Genomic DNA, 23970 nt, shown 5'->3' on the forward strand with positions numbered 1-23970 from the left:
GATAAAATAACCAAGATTAACACTTCAAAAATTAGGTATATAAGGTCAAACTCTACAATGCAATGTTGTACTCCCTCCCTTTTGTTATAACTGACGTTTAAGAAATTTGCTCTAGTGTACTTTTATCTGTCGTTTTATTATCTCCAAACAGTATTAATTATTTTTTCACAATTTTACCCTTTTATCTCTCTTTTCCAATACAGGGTTCTTAATTACTACTCCTAGTTTGGTGGGAGTTAGTTTGCATTGCTTTTGGCCTAGTAAAACAGCACCATTTAGTACTCTAGTGAGAGAAAACATGGGTGAATTGGATAATTAATGAGGGTACAAAAGGAAAGTAGTGTACAAATTTAAGCAATGAAAAACTTTTCTTAATTGGTGTGTAAAACCTTAAACGTCAGTTATAAAAGAAGGGAGGGAGTATTAGTTTTCATTCCACCATTTGTGGGTAAATAGTTAAAATTTTCATCTTTATACTTGTTACAGGTAACTAGATGTGAATCTTATCCAGACTAAAAGTGGTAAGAAACAGAATAGAGATTAGTCTACTTTCCATTCGATTAAACGTATCATAAAGCTCTTTAATACCATTTTTATGTAAATGTCTCTTTGAATCTTTTTCTAAACTATGCACACTACAAATATGAACGCTAACATTATTATTATTCCAATATTGCATAACAAGTTACAAAGTTTGCCGGTACATTGCACATTGAATTTGAACGTGGATAATATTCCAGTATTCTATTGAGCCCTTTTACCCTTTTCCGTACTTCGAGCCTTACAAGAGGAAGGAGAGAAAAAGAAAAGTTTGAGAGTCAAATTAGAAATATCACAATTAGAAGAATATTAGACTGGATCTCATGGATATTAACATTGGATTTCTACGTTACAATAATTAGAAGAACATTAATTGTTTACCTAAATTGAATGTTATTCACACAAATACTTAGTCAGGAAGAAAAAAGTATTTAGAATATTTGATTGACGAGCTATAGGAATGATATTGTGAGATATGATTTTTTTTTTTTTTATCTAAGTGTCTCAATTTGACCTACAATACAAACACTAAATAAATCATTCACTAATGCAGCCTGTACTTTTTTTTTTTTTTTTTGGCTAGATATACACCATCATAATTTGATTTTGCAATAATAAGGGTTCATTTAAACAACATCCCATCATTTAAAAAATAAATTTTGTTTGATTAGAAACATGTTTTTTAGTCATTTCTTTTTGCCAATCATTTTTTATTATTTTAAGATATTTTTCTAAATAATATTCTATCTAAACATAGATATTTTTTCAATCATTTTTTAAATAATTTTCTATTTTTTATAAATAAAATTTCCAATCATTTTTTATTATTTTAAGATATTTTTATTATTTCTAAATAAATTTCTATCTTGGTCACCTGTGCGGAAAACTTCTCAGCCAAATAGGGCGCTGGTTTTTAAGCCAATGCCAACTCATCAAGTGGCCACGTGGCACATCAACCAAGTACTAATAGGCTGATAGTCACCGCTTCGGATTCTCTGCTTCTGTACTTCACTCCAGCAAAGCCAAGCCCTATTACCAATCCCCAATTCCCGATTCCAAAACCCTAATAACTTGTGTGCCCCTTTCCAATCTCAAATTTTATCCAATTCTCGCTCTCTCCTTAACTTCTCGCAATGACTTTTAGTTTTAATTTGACCAATTTTCGCCTCTGCTTCATGTGTGTACATATATAGGTTGAAGTGAACATATGTAGTAGTACTCAAAACGCGGCGCTTTTGGTGCATTAATATCTCAAAACTTGAAATTTTGCTGCGATTTGAAGTGGGGTTTCAGTCATCTGACAATGGTTAGTTCTCGTCTTAGTCCAATTTTAAATCTCTTGTTTTGTAAATTTACCATTTTTTCTGTCCAAATTGTTGTATTTCTTTTCTTGTTTGAAAATTTATTATCTTTTATTGTGTTTCTTGGGAAAAAAGGCCTTTTTGTTATCACTCTGAAAAATTTTTCTGGGCTGTTGAATTGGGCAATTTTTTTTACAGTTTACCTTTTACAGTTTATGTGTTTTTCAAAAATTTTCTCGTCGATTGTGCTGAAAGAACGATAGCTGCTTAGGAGCTTACTTTTTGGAATTAGAAGACTGTAACTGAGGTGTTTTGGTTGGCTTTGTATTTACAATTGGAAAGAGTTGCAGTCAAGTATTAATTGAGTTCAGAATTCTAATTTGGTACGCACGCAGGTGACTTCAAGTAAAATTTGTACTTTCTAAGCTTTTCAGTGTATATGAAGATAAAAACCTAAGCTCATCTTTATCACCGAATATGGTAATCAAAAAAGGAATCCAGGATAGAGAGCGATAGAGCGTGTAGTGGAAAAGCTGATATATTTGCTGAAAAGATTGAAAATACTGTTTCCTTTCAGTGTTTTCTTTCTAAGGTTCATGAAATCTTTTATTTTGCCAAGTTAATGAGCTGACATCCATGATGTGTATACATATGTGTTTAACCAATGGGTAAAAGTCTTCTATTTCTTGTGGTCATGGAACACAGATAGAGCGCCTTAAAAGTTTGGGGGGTGCTTTTGTGTGATCTTTTAAATTATGTGAGATGTGGATGTTTCTTTTGCAGAGTGGCAGAGGAGGGAGGGACAGATTTCGTAGGGAACATCCTTTGAGATCTGAAGAGAAAAGCCATCATGGTCGCAGTAATCCTCCATCAAGACATCTTTGGGTTGGAAATCTTTCGCACAACCTGGACGAGAGTTCTTTGACCCATCACTTCTTACAGTTTGGTGAGCTTGAAAGTGTTGCATTTCAACCTGGTCGAAGCTATGCCTTCATTAATTTTAAAAATGAGGAAGATGCCTTTGCTGCCATGAGAGAACTCCAAGGTTTTAGTGTTGCTGGCAATCCACTTAGAATTGAGTTTACAAAGGCGGTTAGTTTTGTCAACCTTTGTCTGATTTCCTTTATGGTGCTCCTGTATAAAGTCCACAGTAAGACATGTTCGTATATAATATCAGATTTTAACAGATTCCCTCCAAAATTTGAGAGTTTCCCTGCTATCCAAAATTCATATGAATTGGCCATATTCAGTCTATAACAAATTCAGGAAAATTACCTAGATGATGCAGGACCGTACCTTAAGCATGTGCAGATATAGCATCATATATTTCAATCTTATGAATTATCTTCCCTTACATTTCGTTTGCAATCTGCTTCCACTCCATAAGCAGGAGCTGCATACTTTGGTCGAACAGTAATTTGGGTTAATATCATGAAAGGACTCCAAGACTTAAAAGAAAAGAAAGAAAAGAAACTAAAATGTTTCCAGAATTCATTTGATTAGTTTCTTCAAGTGTGGCTATCTTGAGGAACAGAAAACTCAGAAAAGGAAATAAAGTTATGATGGTTTAAATGTTGCACACCTTCTATCATCCATATTAACTACGTTCTACTTTAAACATACATTCCATTTCCAAGCAAAGGATCCTATACTATCATTGTCAACGCTAGTAGGAGTTCTCCAATCATGAGTGACAAGTTGCACCAATACTTTATCGCTACCAAAGAACTAAGATAATTTGAAGGAAGAATATCTGGAATCAAAAGCAAAATTCCTTCATTTTCCATCAAATGTTTCACTCAACTGTATCAGAAACAACTACTTGTTATCTGATTATTTTTGTGAATTTTTGTAATTGTGTTATCAATTGTTAAAAATTTGAATGTGGAGCTTTATCACATTTGAAGCATCATTGACACGTAATTTCTCTTTGGATCATCTGAAATGGTGACCATCTTCAACATGAAATTAAGTCTCAGTTAGTAACAAGTGGAAAGGTAAAAAGAGCAAGTGAAAAATTTTACTTGCACTGCTCTTTGTAAAGAATTGCACTCACCAACACCTCCCAATTCAACATCAGCGGCATGATTGTCAACATTAGTCTCATTGTTATGCCTCGTGATCCATTTGGTCTTTGCAGCTGATGGTTTACAGGTTTAGTTTGTTTGTTTCATTTGGTCTTTGCCGGTGGAGGCATTGCTATGTCTGTATATCCTTTGCAACATATACCAGTTCATTGGTTTGCTCTTCAGCACTGAATCTCAACTCTCTTTCTGTAGCATAATAAATTAATGTAATCCTCAGTGATATAAGATTTGTGCTGTGCAATGGAATTTTGAATTGTAATTGAGCACCAGTCTAAGTTTAATATCAAGCTTTTTGCTTTCAATGTTCCACTCTCATTGTAGGTTTAGTTGTATTTGGTCTCAGATTAATCTCTATTTCGCATGCAAGTTGGTTAAGGTTCCCGACGTTTTTCGGTTCACTGAATCACTTTTAGTTTAGTTTCTTGGAGAAGAATAACTTAAATAAGATTTAGAATTCTCGTTTAGGTTTAGAATTTTTGTTCACCAGTCTAGTGCCATTTACTTTCCAACAGCTAACAAAAATGGTTTCTTCCATAAATTCTCATAAAACTGGATATCTGATTTAAAATCAGCCCTTATTCAAGGTGTTTTTCTCAGTTTTCACCCAGAACCCTGATGTATGTAGTAAGTCTCTACTTTTTACACTTTCACATGTGTCAGGTTTTTTTTGACAACTCTGCCAGTACGGAGCTTGTGATCTGTTTTGGGTGTAACTTGTCCTTCTGCTTGTTGACTAATTTCTTGAACAAATGTAAATATCGACCAACAGATTCTTCCATTTTTGTTATGAGAGTAGCAATTGCATCATTTCTGAGTGTCTGACAAACATTAGAAGTAACCAACAATATGAGCTGTATTTCTTTACAGCAGGATTTCATAGTATTTTAGTCGATTCTAGTTCCCTTGTTCTGGTGTATTGGGTGCCATTGCCTGCAAATGCGATTTGATGGGTTTAGTGCTGTTAAGTGCAGAGGGATGATATCAAAAGCTTGTATTTGCTTATATGTTCCACGTCATTTTGCTATTCATTCAAGTGATATTTCGGGAAGTACATCTGACTTTAATCCAGTTAAGAGTGACTATATTAGATATTTGTACAGGTTCTACTTTTAAGTCTTTGATCTCGAAGGCACAATATCAATAGCAGTCTCAGAAAACTGTCTTTGTGATGATTAAGTTTAAAATGAGATTCACTTCTACTGAAAAGCAGCCAAAACATTTTAATTTACCAGAGTATGCAAATAATGTACTTTGGGAGGCCCAAATACCATTATATGTGCAACAAAAGGAGCTGTTTCATTATTTTGACAGATTATCTCCTTAAATGGAGGACAACGACAACCAGGCGTATGCAGTTTCATGTGAATGAAATTTTGTTGCTCTTCTTGTTATGTGAAATAGCCCCAAGTACAGCGGTCGCTTCACAGATATTATTCATCGATCTATAAGCTTATAGTCCAAAATGAAAATTGCAAACAGCTTCAGTCCTATAAGTGATGCAAAGAATTTGTAAGACATGATACATTAGACGGAAACCACCTTGGTCGATGAAGAGGAAGAAGAGAGTAGAGAACTGTGGGTAGTTTGAGTGATTTAAGCAAGTCTGCTGTTCCATTTCCAAATATAGTCCTTACAAGCTTCAGAACTTCCACATTTTGAATAACCAAGATGTACACTCAGTGGGAAATATCATTTGAATTTGAAATGATGAGGCATGCATGAACTTGCAAGTTGGTTGTCTTAGTTAAAAGTTGATGCCCTGTTACACGTATCTGCTGCTGATATATTTTCAAGGAAATTAAAAGGAGCTGTAATGACCTCTGAAGATCTAGATCCAAATATAGGTAGGCTATACAGGATGGTGGACTTCGGTGTCTGTACTTCCTTTGTCCTTGGATATTTCTGATGTCCTTCACGATTCAACAATTTGGACAATTGCTCGTTTATCATGATTTAGTGGAAGTTAGCTGCCTTACACATCACATTTTTGTTGCTTAATGTATGGGTGACTTTGTTTTCTTCCCAGAGGGCTCAGCTGGTAAGAGACTTGCTTCCGTGACAACTACGCAATTTCAAGTCTCTGACCATTGGCCTTTGGCGTAGTTGTGAATATATGAACCCAAGACCGTGGGGTACATGGCTCAATTGCCATGCAGGGTATCACAATCAACCAATTACCACATCCCTGTTTGTAACATAACAAGACATCCTTTCATGATGACTGGTGCCTTCTCAGTGGGAAATCTCAGTCAGTTCTCGCTAAATTGTGGTTAGAGAATGATTGGCTTTATAAGTCAAACCATCCAAATCAACAGTGGCAAAGTTTGTTGCTATAATGCTGCTTTGAAATGGGAACCTTCTAGTTGCTTCTAGAGTAGGCGTACTAATATCAATTAAATGGTACAATGTATCAACCTGTTCAGATATTTTGAATGCAAGGTAGAATACTTCTACCTTGTTCTTTGCATAATATTGAGGCTTGGGTAGTAAATTCGGCAGTTGCATTGTTCTATTTTCTGGTTATTAGATAGCAAACCCTAACAGTGGGGTAGACTGTGGCTAATGAAAGCATAAATTGGTTACTACCAAACTTTAATCCAGATATCAGCATCATTTCTTTCTTGGAAAAGGAGAGATACTCTGTGCTGCATAGAACACGCAGTTTGAAAGTAGAAAAGATCAACAGCTCTCTCTCTCTCTCTCTCGTGGGGTGGAGGACTGTAGGCAACTGGTGGGCAGGTGTTGCAAACAGATAGGCACAGATATTCTTGGATTGTCTAGTAGCTTATTTGATGCTTATGTTGAAACAAAATGCTTGTATAAGATTTCGACCAATGCTTTATCATTTTCCAGTATTATTCTTTCTGGAGTGTGCTTGGCCTTTTTCCCACATTTTGGGAGTTAGACATCCATGCAAGGGGAAGGAGATTTAGAGATTCTGTTCTATAGATTGATAGTGACATTGTAAAGGCAGATGGTGTAGCTTTAGTAATGATCTTAACGTTCTAAAAGCAGGATAGCCATTTTGTGTTCAACTTCATATCTTTATCTGAAGCTTGCTTTTGACTGTGGAAAATCTGGAAATTCTAATCTCCACGCCTACAATTGAGATTGTACATGCTTTCTTTTATAAGTTATCCTACCATGTGAAGTAAGCATATGTTTGTTTTTTGTATTGGTGTTTTGTTGAGCTATATAATTCAGGTACTGTAGGTTGATGTTGCTTATGAGTTACTTACCTTCAGAAATAATTGCCTCTTAATTGATGGTTTAAAGCATAAGTATGTGATGGATCAACCTTATTGGCACTTTGTACTTCCTACTATCAGCATCATGTAATTTATGAAGCATTGGATCATTCAGGTTACATTGTGGTAGTTGCTTAGAAGTGAGATAAGAATATGTCGGATTTATACTACATGTATCCTCTCTGGTTAAGCAACATCCAGGAAAAGGGTTCTTATGGACTGTAGGTAGGACAATAAGAAGTTTTTCTTGAGTTGAATTGCTTGTCGAGTAACTACTTGGCTCTTGAACGATCTTTACCTTTTTTGGTTGGGTAGGTAGTTTAGTATTTTTTGCTTATCCTTGGATTTGTGAACTAGTTCTGCATGGAGATGGATCTTATGGTTAATTGTTTCTATGTTCTATATTGGTTGTCTTCCATATCTACCAGTCAGCTTCAGTTATTGAACCATCAAGTTGTAAGGTGCATCAGACTATCTGGAGTTTGCCCTAACCTTTAGAAGATAAGGTCTAAGGCGTATAGCTATTTCAGAACTGACTGTGGGGTAGTTATGCTTTCACCTAGAATGAAATAAAACTTAGAATATGTAGATTGTGGTGACTGATAAAAGATTTTGAAGGAAAAGAGACCCTTGTCCAAGGAGATGCAACAAAGATGGTGAAAAGAAGGGAGGTTTGAGCTCTCTATCATATGGTTGAAACTTTTTGCTCCAGATCGTGACTTAAAATTGAGCTAGTATGTTTTATGAAGTCCCTGTTGTCCTTAACGTTCATCAAGAGCAAAAAAGAATCCACTCTGTGGCTATAGTCAGAGGTTAGCAATAGCCCTTTGGTTATCCAAATACCCCTTCTATAACTGCTATTCTGGTAGCCAAAAATCTGAGTTTGCAATGACTATTGTGCTTCTGTCAGATTCATCTTGAATATTATGGAAAGGATGATTATTGTGAGGATGTTCGAAGGTGCAATCATGTCAAGGACAGTTTCTGCTCCTTGTAGAGAATATTGGTGCCTTCTATAACTGCTACTCTGGTAGCCAAAAATCTGAGTTTGCAATGACTATTGTGCTTCTGCCAGATTCATCTTGAATATTACGGAAAGGATGATTATTGTGAGGATGTTCGAAGGTGCAATCATGTCAAGGACAGTTTCTGCTCTTAGTAGAGAATATTGGTGACATTTATATCTTATTTAAGGTTAACCAACTACAAAGAGAAACACTAAATTTACATGTGCTTTATTGGTTAGCCACTATTTGAAAGTTCTTTGGGCAATAGTAGTGTGTTGCATATATTGTCCGGTCATATGGATGCTTGAGAAATAAAGAAATGTTGTATGACCCAACATTTAAGTCCAAAAATGAAATCAATCTTTGCCCATTGATTAGGAGGAGTGCATTCTTGAAACTTCTTCCCGGATGTGACGTCAGAAAATGGAACCATGGGATGGTCTTTAATGACATGTTCTAATGCACTTTGGAAATACTTTACCAACTTGTTTCTATTTGTCAACAGAACATGTTTCTCAATAAACTTTTCTTCATTTTTTTAAATTGTCATGAGATGGCAAAATATTTCTCTCTAACCTGATGATAGGCAACTAAAAAGAGAATTTAACCTTTGAAAAAAAAAATCCATTACATTCCTATCTTCAAAGTGTGTAAGATTCGAATAAATGTTAAATTTCACCAATGTAAAATGGTTTTGTAATCTATTTGGAGTAATCCTTTAATCCCAGACTCTGTTTATGATGGTTTGAGAATTTAATCTAGAATGACTCCTTAATCCTAGGATGCCTGTCTAGCAATCCAATTGCTAGTGGCAGATTGATTCATGTGTTTATGTTCCAGTTTACATCTGTTCTCTGCTCCTTAGATCCAAATATGACAAATATTATGTTTAGGATGGCAAAGCAGATCACTTTGTTTGGCGAGGAGAAAATGCTCAGTAGATGATTCTCAATCTTGTTTCTAAGTAGTCATATTCAAAAAGGAGAAACCAAAGCATTGCAAATAATGAGGTGTTGTTGGTGGGGTGGAGAAAAAGTTTGAACTTGCAGAGTGGTGGAGCGTTCCTGCTAAAGTTTGTATGTCCTAGTATTTGGAGTAACTCCTTAATCTTTGGTTCTGTTTATGATGGTTTTAGAATCTAATGTTGAATGACTCCTTAATCCTAGGATGCCCTTTTAGCAATCCAAATGCTAATGGCAGATTGATGCCATGTGTTTATATTCCATTTTACATCTGCGCTGCAGTCCTTGTATCCAAATATGACCAGTATTACGTTTTGGATGGCAAAGCAGATCACTTTGTTTGATGAAGAGAAAATGCCCACTAGATGATTCTCAATGTTGTCTCTAAGTAGTCATATTGAAAAGGAGAACACCAAAGCATTGCAAATTATGAGGTCTTGTTGGTGGGGTGGAGAAAAAGATTGAACTCGCATAGGGGTGTATCCTGCCTGCTAAATCTCGTATATCTATTTTTTTAAGATGGTAGCCACATTTTAATATTGGTGGCAACATTTTGGGCTTTATCAACACTAATGCTTAACATTTGTTCGGTAGCTTGAAGATCATCATGATGTTCATATCTAACGTTCATTTGATTGCATGAAGAGTATTCTGTGTGTTCAATATTATTGGACTTATAACTGTAAAATTTTTTTGTATTGTCTGGATTCTTTTACGTGACTTGCATTTGTCCTCAACAAATCATGCTTCTGCAGTTTTATCTCATTTTTCTAGTGGTTGGTAGTGCACCTAGTCATTTATTATCAGCCTATTTGACATATGAATTCCTTCAGCAGCCTTTTCAGTTTATTCAAGAAGTGTAGATGGATTTGTTTTAAATTGGTTCTTCTTTACAGGAAAAATCAACCCCACAGCGTGATGACAACTACTCACAACGTAGGGATGAGCAGCGTACAGCAGTGAGAGGTTCCCCTTTTTCACAGAGGGACTCAAGAGTACGTCATTCTAGTCCTGATTTTCCTTATCCAGACAAATCTAAAGTGCATGATAAGAACGTGGAACCCAGTGAGGTGTTATGGATTGGCTTTCCCGCTCAACTGAAAGTTGATGAGTTCATTTTGAGGAAAGCATTTGCTCCATTTGGAGAGATAGAGAAGATTACAGCATTTCCTGGCCGTACTTATGCTTTTGTTCGTTTCAGAAGTGTTAAGGCCGCCTGTCGGGCAAAAGATACTCTTCATGGGAAATTATTTGGCAATCCCCGTGTACATTTATGTTTTGCCAAAAGCGAATCTGGAACATCAAATAGAGAAAGGAACTCAATTAATGCTCCCCAGTCTCCACAATTCAGGTCTCATGGACATGCCTCTGACAGCAGCCGTAAGGACAGGGATTTTGGTGGCTTAACGGGAGATCTCAATGTCAGATCTCCTAGGTTTATGTCAAATTTTGAGCCCGGTGACCCAGATATAATGAGTTTTGGCAGTAAGAACGATGCATGGGCCGGTGGGAATGGTGCTTTTGAGCAGAGGTTCTACGACTTGAGCTCTGAGCAAGGAATACCAGGAAATGCCTATGAGCACCGTAGTAGTCCTCCAGGGAGCAGGGGTCCACACTTTCGTGAGTTTTCTCCTCTGGAATTTCCTAGACAAGGTCCATATGATGATGATCCTTTTGATTTGCCTGAAGATTCCTTGCTTTTTCCTGGAGCTAAAAAACTGAAAACCAGCTCCTTTGCTCCAGAAAATGAGTTGCCAGAGTATCCTTTTTCTGATTCAGCAAAAGCAAAACGTGTTCCTTCTGGAGTCTATATGGATTTCCAGCCTGATGCTTATGAAAAAAGCAGTGATTCTGAACCTTTTGGTTATAAGCAGATTCAAGATCACCCTGTAAAGTCAACTCAAAATTATGATGTTAGAAATGATCATTGGAGTGCACCTTATGATGGTTTTCAAATGGTCTCTGCTCCATTACCTTCATACCCCGAACGGACAAGATTGGCACCTGAATCTCAGCAGTTATATGTTAATAAAGAGTGGAAATGGGAAGGGACAATAGCTAAAGGTGGAACTCCTGTGTGTCGTGCTCGCTGCTTTCCTGTGGGTAAACTTATGGATATGGTGCTGTAAGTATTAAACTCGTCTTTCCATATTTTTGTGGCTTTATTGTTGTCAATAGACCTTCAGATTCAGAGCTCATTGAATTATATCTTCCAGCCTGGTCTTCAACTTATATTGCGTCCCATATCAATGCTCCTGCACTTGCTGGGGTGTGTTTTACCTGCTATAGTTTGTCTGCATCAAACAATTGCTGCTTGTTTTTCTGGCATTGAAGATTTGATTGTTAAATTCAGGAAATGAAATCAGTGATGTATTTTCATCTTGAAGATCAAATGAAATTTCAGAAAAATGAAATTAGTGATTTTGAAGTTAAAAAGAACTGATTATTGTTGAAACTGACAACTTGATCAGTGTAAGAAGAGGACACTTTCAAGGAATGGTGCACACCTGTAATATTTCTACTTGTGCATATCAGTTCATTTTAGTTGCTTTTTCCATCAAATTCTAGAAGTTTAACAGTCTGGATAATGGCAATTGTGTAAGGCATAATTGAATGTTGGTTCTGTAAGAATTGTGCATGTGTTTCCTTCTTTTCCACATGCTGGATTCGTATAACATTCTCATCTGATATCATTGTCTCAGGATTTTGTATATAAACACGTCAGTTGCTTTTTCTGGATAATGGTAATTGTGCAAGGCATAATGAATGTTGAGCTCTGTGACAATTGTGCAGATATTTCCTTCTTTACCACATATTCGACTCGCAGTATAACATTTCTTATCTGATATCCTTGTCTTAGGCCTGAAATCTTAGACTGCACAGCAAGGACTAGCTTGGATATGCTTGCAAAGCATTACTACCAAGCTGCTGGTGCTTGGGTGGTTTTCTTTGTTCCTGCAAGTGATCCTGACATAGCTTTGTATAATGAATTCATGAATTACTTGGGGGAGAAGCAGAGAGCAGCTGTTGCCAAATTAGATGATAAGAACACGTTGTTTCTTGTTCCTCCTTCAGACTTCTCAGAGAAAGTACTGAAAGTACCAGGTAAATTGAGCATCTCTGGTGTTGTTCTGAGATTAGAGCATCCTGGTCCCAGTTATGGATCTATCCATCAGCAAGAGAAGAAAGAGGCGAACTTTACATCTTTACATGGTAGCACATCGGTTGTGAAGCCAATATCACCCTCAGGGTTGTATCCTAGTATGCCAACTTTACCAGACATTGATAGACCTCCAGTAAGAAATACATCTTTTACTGAGAATTTCTCTTCAGGACCTCTACCTGCATCATTTTCAAGATCTGATGTAAGAAATACATCTGGCAACTTGTCAGACTCCATTGGTGACACCAGGCATGTTAATGCATTTCCACAGCACAAAACTATGGTAGGTCCAAAATGGTCTCCTCACGACATGCAAAATTTAAGTTCAAACATCCGGAATATTCGATCACAGACAAATAGCATGGTTAATTCCATCACTGAGGGGTATAACCCACAACCTGTGAGCAGAATTGGCAACCAAGCCCTTCAAGAAAACTTTCCCGCTCTTTCATCAATGCCTCCCACCGCTCTCCAGCCTGAGCAACTTGTGCAGTTGGCTACTACTATTCTTGGACAGCAGAGGCACTCTGGGGCTGTATCTACAGGCTCAGACTGGGCACAGCAAAACAATGCACTACCAAATTATCAAGTTGGTCCTGAGACTTCATTGTCACAATATGGACAAATACAGCAACTGCAGCAGCAGATTCCAAATTTGCCTGCAATGCCTCAAAGAGAGCTTCAGCCTGGTTCTCTGGTGAATCAACAACAACAAAATGCTGGACAGGGGGAAGGTGACACAGAGAAACGCTTGCAGGCAACTTTGCAGTTGGCAGCTGCTCTTCTACAGCAAATTCAACAGGGCAAGGGGACCTGACAAAGTAGCATCTGTATTAGGGAAAGTGTTGAATGATATATATCAACTGGAAGTATATAGTGAAAGTATTTCAGCTTGAATTAACCTATAGAAATCGAACCAGCCAGATTTAAAGGCTATGTTGATATTACAAGTTTTGACATTTTCAGGTCATATTCTGGTTTAGCCTTTCTGTGTATATGCCAAGTGTGGTTCTTGTCTACAGGTTGCCTTGCTAAGGGCTGACCCAAGGAATGTGATTTTCTTTATTGGTTCTTGTTCACAGGTGCAGTTGCCATGTTAGGGGCTGGCCCAAGGAATGTGATTTTCTTTACTTATTTTCTTGTCCACCTATTATTTATCGGACAAATGTGGAGATCTAACAAATACTGTCAAAGTTACGTAGCTTTTACTGAAATGCTTCTTGAAATTCGGTGAAGCTTCGTTAAGACAGGTACACAGTACTACAAACGTAAACTGCATTATGTTTGAATATACTGGACCAGAATGCATTATTCTTAAAGTAAGGTACAAGGTAGAAGTTGTGCTAGCTCTGTGTCAAAAAGAACAGAATTTTAGTTTGTGATTCCAAGATAGAGAACTGTCACATAAACTGCAACCAGGCATTTTCCTCAGAATGGAGCAAGGATAAATTTATGGTGATTAAATTCGTTGTTTAAGTAATGTAGATGAAAAAAGAAAAGGGTTTCTTGACTTTTAGTTTAAATTTAGCCACTTAAGATTTGTTTTGCCAAAATTTGATGGAAAAGGATCTGGGAACCCTTATCCTCCAAGGGAGATATAATAAAAGAGTGAGAGAGAGAGAGATTTTTACTACACTTTTGTTACCACTATAGACGGCAAAAAGAGAGGGTCATATTGTAGAATGTAGACAAAAGAAAACTTTTTGCTGATTGTTTCGTTGTTCAACATTGCTTTACAAAAGAATCAATAGTTTACCTACAAAAAATTGTTAACAATAACAGAATTGTCTTTTGACTCGTATTCAGGTAGTGGTATGCTACAAAAACTCTGGGTTACCAATTATGGTTGGTATAGCTTGAAGTCTGTAATGAGGCATAAAGAGAAAATGTACATCTAGAAGTACAAATATGTGGACGAGTCCATCCCATTTGCTGTGTCTCGTGAAAGAATTGATCGAGCTTCAGTTATGGAGCGAGGGGGATCAAGATCTTTCTCTTGCAAAGCATTTCCTTGCAATCTTTGCATTTGGGAAGCAAATATATCATCAAGAACCTAAAAGATAAATGCAAAAGAAAAATGGATCACTCTTCTGATTATTCCAATCATTGGACAACAAGACAGTCGTCCAATCAGACCATTCTAAAGGCCTGAAGGAAGATGAATTGAAATTGTAGATTTGAAGACCTAAAATTTTTGAGTTTGGGAAAGGGAATTGTTGTCTCATGAAGGATTTCTGCTTACCCCAAGAGCATGATAGGATCCACTGTACCAGACTCGATTTTCTTTCCTCCCCTCCAAAAATTTCACTACAATCTAAAGAAACAGAAAGTTCCAATAAGTAATTAGAAGCGAGAAGATTCTTAAAGGGTAGAAAGTCAGAGGATTGTTGAATTCACCTGTCCCATTTTATCCCAAAATCCACGACAAATTGCAACAAATATTCGACTAGTGAACACCTCGTGCAAGTTGGATATGGACTCTGAGAGTTGTGAGCTCAACACTTGCATTCTTTCACGAATTTCGGCTTCTCCATCTGTTACTTTTGTTTCCTCCAAGATCCTTTGCAGCCTTGTGTTCCGATTAGATTGCACCTGAAATAATCATTGATTTGCATAGTTTCAACATTTGCATATGTTTTTCAAGTCTAAAACTATAACAAACAACCTCTGTGATTCTACGAAATTTTAGTATGATCACCAAATTCTGAAGTACTGTGTAGGGCACCGGAACAAAATTATGCCAATCAACCCATTACTGATCCTCCCCCAACCAAAGAAGACCAGAAAGAGAATCTTATTTATCCATTCTGGAAAAGTTCCCTGATTGTTTTTTGTTGTCCTTGTATATTAGATATCCACCATAGACTTAAAAAACTTCAAGGTGAACCTATACTGCCACCTGCAGGCACATTTGAAGACAAAAACTCTTTCCCTTCTTCCCAGTTACAATTTGATGACGGGGTTTCAGTTCCACAATATAGGACATAATAGCTAACTCTTGAAGAAGTAAACTGCAAGCCTAGTAATAAAGTATCATGCATTTCATGTTGAGTTGTTCTTTGTGATTTTGCTTTCTACTCTCATTCATTTCTTATGTTTACGGTTAAGTGGAAGACTATCATTCACGTTGTTCAAAAAGAAGTATTCACCACGATCTCTGTTGAAGAGAAAAGTAGGCATATTGTGCTTACGTTGCTTGCGAGCTTCACCACAATTGCTTGCATGTAATTCTTGTATTTAGTTCTGAGCAACACAGTAACACCATTCATTTGTTCTCCAAAACTTGACTTCTTCTCGCCGTTGACAGGAAGATAGGACGCCCATGCCTTGAGGATATCTTCAGTGCTAGGGTGTAGGACATCTAAAACTCTCTTAAGGGTGTTTAGAAAGGTACCCAACTACCAAGAGAGAGAAAGAGAGAGATGTTATTTTAAATACAAGTCTTGTCCATGACCAAAATTCTGTTAGTTGTTGCAAAGATATCAATTCAAACTAAACCGTGATAACTAGTCGTGAGTGATGTTTCTAATTTATAGCAGCTAAAACAAACCAGCCTAGTTTCAGCATCTGGTATTAACCTTAGTAGAGATGCTATGATTACTAATATACTTCATTTAAAAGTTTAGGAACTTTTGGAACCTCCAGCTGCATTTTAGTTAGCCAAGTATGAAAAATATTGCAAAATGACTATGCTATTAGAAGACTAGGCATCAGTGTGCACTAACTTGCAGTGGGGCAGAATAAAGTGCAGTGGATTGCCTTCTTGCTAATTTCTGAACTTGCATCCCGAGCTTTTTGGGAACACTATCCTTCAAGGGAGTCAAGATATCATTGTACTGCTTTTCCAGTGCTTTTATAATTGCTCTTTCGATATTGGCAACAGCCTGTGGAAGTATGAAAAATGAATGTTAGCAAATACTAGGAAGCTAGTAAGTCAATTTGTTATTACTTTTTAACAGTTCACAGTTTAGACTTAGTGATATAAATGCATTAAATATCGGATCATTTGGTTACAACACAAACAGATGCATGCAATTGTGATATTAGCAGTTGTTTGATTCCAGAAACAAAACAATAAGTATAACTTACGCTCTCCAAAACCATTGTGTACTCAGGCCATCTGTTGATGACTACTTCATACTCATGTAACATAACTTTGAGTTTCTCAAACATTTCCTCAGCAAAGGGAGAAGTAGAATAATTTGTAATTACGCCAGACCAAGGCACCTGCCAAATAGATGTCAAGTTATTGGAATCACATTTTTACAATCCAAAAAGAATCATTGCTTGCAGTAGCATTATTTACCTTCAATAACTCAACTGCACCACATGAAAGTTAAACAGCACTTAGGAAAATTACCTTTTCTGCTTTGCATTGATCAAGGAGGCTAAGTTGCATTTCTTGTATCCAGACCATTATATAGTTATGGTACAGATCTCTTGAGTCCACACCACCCCGAACTGCACTGTAACAATCAAAACACACAACTTCAGGATGAAATTGCATCTTTTACCAATGAAAACTAAGTACACCTACCAACTCGGCTGGCAACTTGAATCCAAAAGGCATTATGTACTTAACTAATATCAAGGAATGTGGAATATATGTACCTGATGTTCCATGACTCAAGATTTCTCTCAAAATCAGCAGTTGCAATCAAAAGTCCATTAACATATGGCATGGGACTTGAAGGAGGCCATGCAGAAAGAAAAGCTCTAAGCCTTGTACACAGCTCGGTACTGTAAACTGTGGCAGTGATATTTGCCAGGTCAATTGAACTAATAAAAAGGAAAAGATATCAGATATGTGCTTGTTAGAGCTGCTAAATGCCCACAGATCAGAAAAAGAAAATTCTACCAGTGTTTATCAAATATCCATGAGAAAATAATATAAGTTAGGAAGGTAACAGGTAGTTGTTACTGAATAATGACCTAGTTGCAAGAATTTCTTGAAGCTATTGCCATTCCATAGGCATAATCAGTCTAAGAATTTATAATATCTGTTACATAATCCTGAACTTGTAAACCATTGACAAGCTTGATGAAAAGTAGAGGATCTTGTACCTTGGGAGTATGTGCTGATTGTGGATCTTAAGATCAGCCTGAATCTCACTGCTTATTTTGAAGCAGAGATTTTTCATCTTCAAATATGCTGTGGTCATAGTCATGGAATCTATGACAAAACCCTCAGAGTTACTTGACAGAAATTCATCTGTCTCCAACATGTGTTTTCGGCACCTTTTCATTGCTGCTGTCTGTTAGAAGGTGACATTCAATCTATTGTTCAGTCTTAATAATCAAATGAACTGAAGCAAGACAACCTACTGTCCATTTACTATCCATAGGTGTCCTACCAGGGGAATTCATTGTATAAACAGATGTGGGTGGTGCATTATTCAACTTATGATTCATTGAGCATAATGAACCTATCTCAGTCTAAATGGTAATATATAAAATACTGATTGATTTTAGAGGTACATAAGACTCACTTGTAAATAGTTTCTTAAGATTGTCTGAGAATCTTCAGCCAGTATATCATGAAGAAGTTTGTATACTTGCACAGCAGGAGCTAGAGATGGGGCTGCAGATTCTAATATTGGAGCTGACATGTCTGCTATACCCGTTGGAGATTTTTCATCTAATGACTTGTAGTTCTGGAACACATCTGCTAGGAGACCCTCAACTTGGGTCTCACAGTTGAGCAACATACTTTTCTGCAGCAGAAGAAATTATTACTGTCAACAGAAAAGTAACATCGGAATCTACTTATCACATTAGTATGCATGTATGGTTACACCTCCTTGTACTTCAGTAATGCACTTTAGCAAATGCATATCAATGAGTCCTCAAACTTGATGTAAACATGAATATTATACTTCACATTTTGTTAAACTATACAAATTTAAGGTTAAGCCAACCTAGTTGTGATTATTTTAGAAACAGTCTCCTTCACTGACCCACAGAAAAGATATCAAAGTGGAGAAATCTAAAAAGCTTGAACATTTAACTCTGAATAAAGCTCTAGAAAGGTGGTGTAGATAAACTATTATAAACTTTTTAAGACTCCTAACTACTGCTATCTTGGAGGATGGCACATGCAAATCCTGATATGCAAAAACAGTTTTTGGTGATTACCTCCTGTCTAGTCAAACTTTTCCCATTTCGAGCCTTGATAACAGGCGAAAGCAACTCATATACAAGCTCAATACAATCTTTGGTTGGAGTTGCAACATTCATCACGCATGAAAGATACCTGTAAATATTTGCTAGTAAGTCTTGGGGAAAGTAATCACAACTGACAAGGAAGTCCATTGGAGGTTTAAAGTTTAAGCACCTGAGTTTGGTATATGAATTTGAAACTCCATAATACTCAGAAAACTCAATGAGTAGCCATTTCCAGGGTCCATCTAGATGTAAATTACGAGCATGAAATTTTTGTGCACGCATGGCAGCCTCCATCAGTAGATCATATGCAAGGGTTTCCACAATAGGTCCATTCTGTTGCACAAAGGTGAACTTAAGGTGATTTCAACTTTTAAAAAATATCTTTTTAAATGAAAGGAATATGCAACAGTAATTAAACAATATTTCAAATCAATAAGCAATTGATTTCATTTAAAGATTCTTTTTTAAGAAGTTGCTCTTACATATTGATTTGCAATATGTATTCAGCAGGCAACAAGCTTTTGATTTCAGCATATACTTATCCCATTTGTTGAATCTGAATTTCTTAATTTACAAGCAACAAACAAGATTTCACCATGAGATTCTATACTGCCCCAATACGGTAGTTGATAATCACGTACCTTTAACTGAGTTGTTTCATCGTACGTAAAGGCACACGTAATAGAAAGCTGAACCTTCCCAATGCACTCGTGATCATCATGGTAAATAGGCCACCATTGAATTTTGTCAGTCTGCATGTTTCAAGAAAGATTAAAGGATGTATTGATTGAAAACCAAATGATGTATAGGTGTCTCTCCTATAAGATAAAGGTACATACAGGATTGTCTGTCATTGATGAAACTGGAATTGTAGCTTGACCTTGAATGTTTTTTTTCAAATCCTGGACTTCAAGTAGAATAGAATCTCCTTGGTGTTCTGGAAAACTGAAACAGAGGTTTACATGAACGCATCAACATTAAATGGGAAAGATGTAAGATCCCCATAAAGGTCATTATTATTTCCCAGTACGGCGGACCACTATAGGTCAACAGAGCATCAACAGTCAATAAAACATAAGACAGATTCAACACAATTCAGCTATTTTACATAGCACAGGAAGTCTAGCAATTATTTTTTGTACAGAGAAACCAGAACTTTTATATATAAAATGATAAATGGGAAGAAAGTTAGAAAATGTCATATGTACAATCTTAGTTTTCTTTGTGGAAAGAGAGGAAAGTTTTCTCATTTGTCTTAGTAAATCTGCCACAAAACATACTCTTTCTAGAACCTAGAGTAATAATAAACACAACTACAAAGACCTTTGATTCTTTCTACTAAGACAGATAATAGTCATTAGGTATTTGGCCTTCTCTTTTCATCATAGAGAGCCATTGGTACCCACTTTAAGCTAGCTACATATGCTTCTGAAAGATGTATACTCTACAAACATATTGAAGTTGTAAATGCCATAAACAGAATCCCCAGATAAGCTGAATATACACATCAGTAACTTACAAATCATGGTAATCACCAGTTCCGGGCTGCAATGAAATGGTGGAATCTGTTTCATCTTGATTTTCTTCCAGAGAACTTTTCAACTTAAGTAAGCATGATAGTGATTCTGCAAACAGTGAAGCAATCAGTTAAACTAAGTACCTCAGAGAAAATATTAGTTTAAGGAAAGCAAATAGATGTTGTCACATATATTGCAAATGATAAAAGCTGCATAAGGCTTTACAATTGATTCCAAACTTTTCATGGAGAGATGATGTTAGTTTTTTTTTTTTTCTAGTATTAGCTTTGGAATTAATTGTCTTCCAAAACTAGTAGAAAGACTTGATTTCATGACAAACCTTCAGTTGGCAAAGAAAATGAAGCAAGTCTCAAAGAATTCATGCCACTCTTTACTAGTGATGAAACATGCCGGACATACTCAGCTCCCACTTGCATGTACATTGCACCTCTCAATGAGTTTGTGCTTTTAAGCCTCCTTCTTGGTATTATTCGGAGTTTTTTTACTGCCAGAAAACAATTACCCATATCACAAGAGAATTTTCATCAGTGAGTTCTCAGACAAAATAAATAACATTGTCCCTAGATATTACGCTGCATGACAAGGTAAATTTCATCTTTCAGTAGAATTAGTTGGCCCATATCACCAAATATTGAGAATAAAATTTACCAAAAGATCCAGAGATATTTAACTGATTATTCACAAGTAGCATGACATGTACTTATTATGAAACAATTGATTTAGAGCAAGTAAACATGAGTATATCCTATTATTAAATTTGTTTGATGATTAATTTCTGTAAGGAGTTGGTGAAAGGAGCCTGTCCAACATAAGAAGCAAGGTTTTCTTCTTTCCTTGCTCAATGCTAACTTCAATCACCTACCAGTAGGGATCACTCCCAGAAAGCACATAAAGCAAGACTTTGTTGCAACAATCTGAGTATAAAAATAACTGAAGAAACTAGCAGTTTAACTTAGAATGATGAAATACTGCAAATCAAATCTGTTCTGAAAAACCAACACACGGTTTGAGGTTCTTCAAAGTGAGATGCATCTGCTTTGCAAATAATTAGCTGAAAAAATCATTGTTCTGCTCATTAATTAGAAGAGGTCGGAGGTACCTATCTCATTATCCATGAAATTATAATACTAATAAAATCAAATCAACCAAAATTCTTTTAGTCAGTGTGCACCGGATACAGACCAAGTCTACAATAGCAAACCTGACTCTGTTGTCCATCATTATCTCAGCTAAAAGAGAACAAATTGACCCTCGATCTATCAAGCTAATGGATAAACCTTATAAAAAGTATAGATGCCATACCTTCCACACGAATCTTTCCAGCAATCTTTTTTGGTTTCAACGGCAAAGCTTGTTCTATTTTCTTTCTTGTACTTTCTACTGATTGTGTGCCTTGGGGTTGCAAAAGGAACTTGTGCAGACTAGGAATAAGAAAAAAGCAGAAACTCGTCTTTTAGAAACAACAAGTGACATGGATTTTCTTTATTCTAGTGACATAATATGGTGAATGTGGGATTGACGGAATGCATACATACCCAAACGCATTGCGTAGAAGCAGACACTCATCTTTTAGAAATTCTGGTGCTTCTGCACAACCTCTTGCCCATGCATTTAAGCATAAGCGAATGCATGCATCATAAGCTATCAGAATTTGCCAGGCATTTTGATCACTGTAGCCAAAGGTTTGATTTTATTAGATATATAATTGGTTAGTGAGCTTATTAAGCAAAGCCCCCAGTATTCAGAACTTATAAGAATGTGCAAAACATGCAGCCTACTGCTATATGCATAATAATTAGATAATCAGTAGTGAATCAACAGCTTAAGTGCACTTCATTGCCAAAAGATGTGATATGTGCTAGTGATACAAAATTGTCCTCTATCTACAAATTTGTTCAAGCTGCATCAGGTTGCCCATTTACAATAACTGTACTGATCATAAAATTTCTCGACATCTATTTGCATACTTAGAAGTTGCTACTGATGCAAACATCCAACAACAACAAAAAAAAGAAAAGGAAACATATAAATTTCACTTGTAGGAATCAGGTACGAAAGTTATTAGTATCATTTACTAGCCTCATCTATTACGCAGTAGTAAAATATTGAACTAGTACAATTGGTTGAGGTGATATTAATTGACTATTACCTTGCATCATAATATGGAGAGCAATTCCTTGGCTTTGTTTCCCAAGTACCTTTCAATGCTTCCATTTCCGCTGGTGTCATCCCATTCTTGTCCCTGCAGCTAAGACAAATATTAGGTTTACTTGAAGTATCATAGAGGCAACAATTTCAAGCTGCTCTTTCATCAGAAAATTGGTGGTTACTGACCAAAGTACGTTACCTTTCCCCAACTTCATGTTCAAAAGATTCTTCATTTTGATCTGGAAAGACATCTTTAATACCAGCATGCTGCTTTGCTGATTGTGTAGACACGTTTGAATCCTCATTTGTCTGATCAAATTCTCGCACGGCACCTGAGCTTTCACTACATTCACTTACAACCTCAGAGCTCTGCCCATCTCTTCTAATCTCCATAATAGGTGGAGCACTAGGAGTTCCTAAGTCAACCACATTACTTAACTTGCCAACTGGTGTAGCCTGCATCCTCAAATAAACAACAATCGCTATTAGCAATAGAATCATTATCAAACAATCAACAACAAAGAGAATCTTCCAACTCTAACAATTATTTCAGTTCAAAGGATTATCCAGTCTTACATATGTGCTGTGAGGTTGAACTACTACTTTTCGCAAATGACAACTTCCACTGGAAGCTGCATTTCTTCGGCCACATCCATCAAAACCCAACTCAGTATCAGTATATCTTCTAGTATTTTCTGGCACTTCAATCCGAAGACTTTGTTTCGACAATCCTCTGTTCAACATAGCCCTATATCGGACCCCTGTTTGTGTTCCTCTAATATGATCCGAAGTTGTATTTCTTTGCACAGTGAACATTTCTTCATTACACTGCAGTGGAATTGGCTTATCAAATTCTTCTTCATCAGAACAAATTCCATCAAACTCGTCAGGCACAGATGCCACACTTTCGCTGTCAACATCACCATATTCATCTTCACTACTATCCAAACTTAGTGCCACAGGCTTGTGGGGCCCCAGAAGGCCAGAATGGAACTTCAAAGGGGGCAGTGCGTGAGAACTACCAGAACTGTATCCCAATGGAGATCTGGGAATTGGGTATGTTTTGTCATACTTTTCAGTTAATGGTGATCTCATCTGAGATTTTTCAGCATCTGATCCCTGCAGACACAGTTCTTAATCTTGAATTGCAGTTGAAACCAATACGCAAGTATACACCACCTCGTGTTGGGAAAAGAAGAATTATAAAATATTGGAAAATGGACAGTACAGGATAATATTTATAGGAAAGATAAAGACAGAAGCAACAAAAAGGGAACGAAATTTCTCGTGTGTATCAAATCCAAAATGAAGAAAAGCAGCAACCTTTCTGCAACTATTCCGTTTAAAATTTGCATAGTTCAGAAAAAAAAAAAAAGGCACTTCGTGCTAATTAAGTTAAGAACTTGAGGAAAAAATGAACTCTAGTTAGCGGTGCATTGGCAAAAGAAAAGAGAAAAGGACCAAACTTTACACTATTCTGACAACGCATAAAATAGTTTACTTTCTCACATGATAATCAGCAAATTTAATTCTGTCAGTGGCTAATTCAAGAAATTGAAAAAAAAGAAGAAGAAGAATCTGGATTCTGTTTAGCTGGGGGCATTTTACCTGCTTGATCCAGTTGATTGCAGATTCATCCAACCCTTCAGTAAACATCATTTCAAATGAAATACACACAGACACGCACTGAAGCTGATGAAAAGCAAGATTGACGAAATGGGATTCTGGAAAATGGTGAAATTAAGCGAGCGATAAATGATATACTGATAGTTTATAAGCTTTTGGTGGCTGAGAAATGCAGACAAGGAGGA

At 36.5% G+C, this 23970-nt stretch overlaps 2 protein-coding genes across 2 annotated transcripts; one reads left to right on the plus strand and one right to left on the minus strand.

Moving 5' to 3' along the window:
• The first annotated feature begins 1552 nt into the window (after positions 1–1552).
• On the plus strand, positions 1553–13442 carry LOC113772097 (flowering time control protein FPA). Its single transcript, XM_027316643.1, has 4 exons — positions 1553–1846; positions 2625–2933; positions 10042–11270; positions 12006–13442. The coding sequence occupies exons 1-4, from the start codon at positions 1844–1846 to the stop codon at positions 13123–13125; spliced, it is 2661 nt and encodes an 886-aa protein (XP_027172444.1). The 5' UTR covers positions 1553–1843; the 3' UTR covers positions 13126–13442.
• A 551-nt stretch (positions 13443–13993) lies between these two features.
• On the minus strand, positions 13994–23970 carry LOC113770853. Its single transcript, XM_027315461.1, has 22 exons — positions 23768–23970; positions 22736–23278; positions 22359–22615; positions 22161–22253; positions 21547–21681; positions 21314–21432; positions 20331–20495; positions 19993–20098; positions 19313–19418; positions 19115–19225; positions 18643–18806; positions 18444–18561; positions 17798–18022; positions 17373–17563; positions 16920–17087; positions 16669–16774; positions 16398–16535; positions 16034–16192; positions 15500–15706; positions 14706–14900; positions 14551–14622; positions 13994–14361 (listed from the first exon to the last, which is right to left on the minus strand). Exons 1-22 carry the CDS (start codon positions 23816–23818, stop codon positions 14203–14205), a joined length of 3588 nt encoding a protein of 1195 aa, XP_027171262.1. The 5' UTR covers positions 23819–23970; the 3' UTR covers positions 13994–14202.

The sequence above is a fragment of the Coffea eugenioides genome, chromosome 5 (assembly GCF_003713205.1).
Source record: "Coffea eugenioides isolate CCC68of chromosome 5, Ceug_1.0, whole genome shotgun sequence".
Classification (NCBI taxonomy): Eukaryota; Viridiplantae; Streptophyta; class Magnoliopsida; order Gentianales; family Rubiaceae; genus Coffea; species Coffea eugenioides.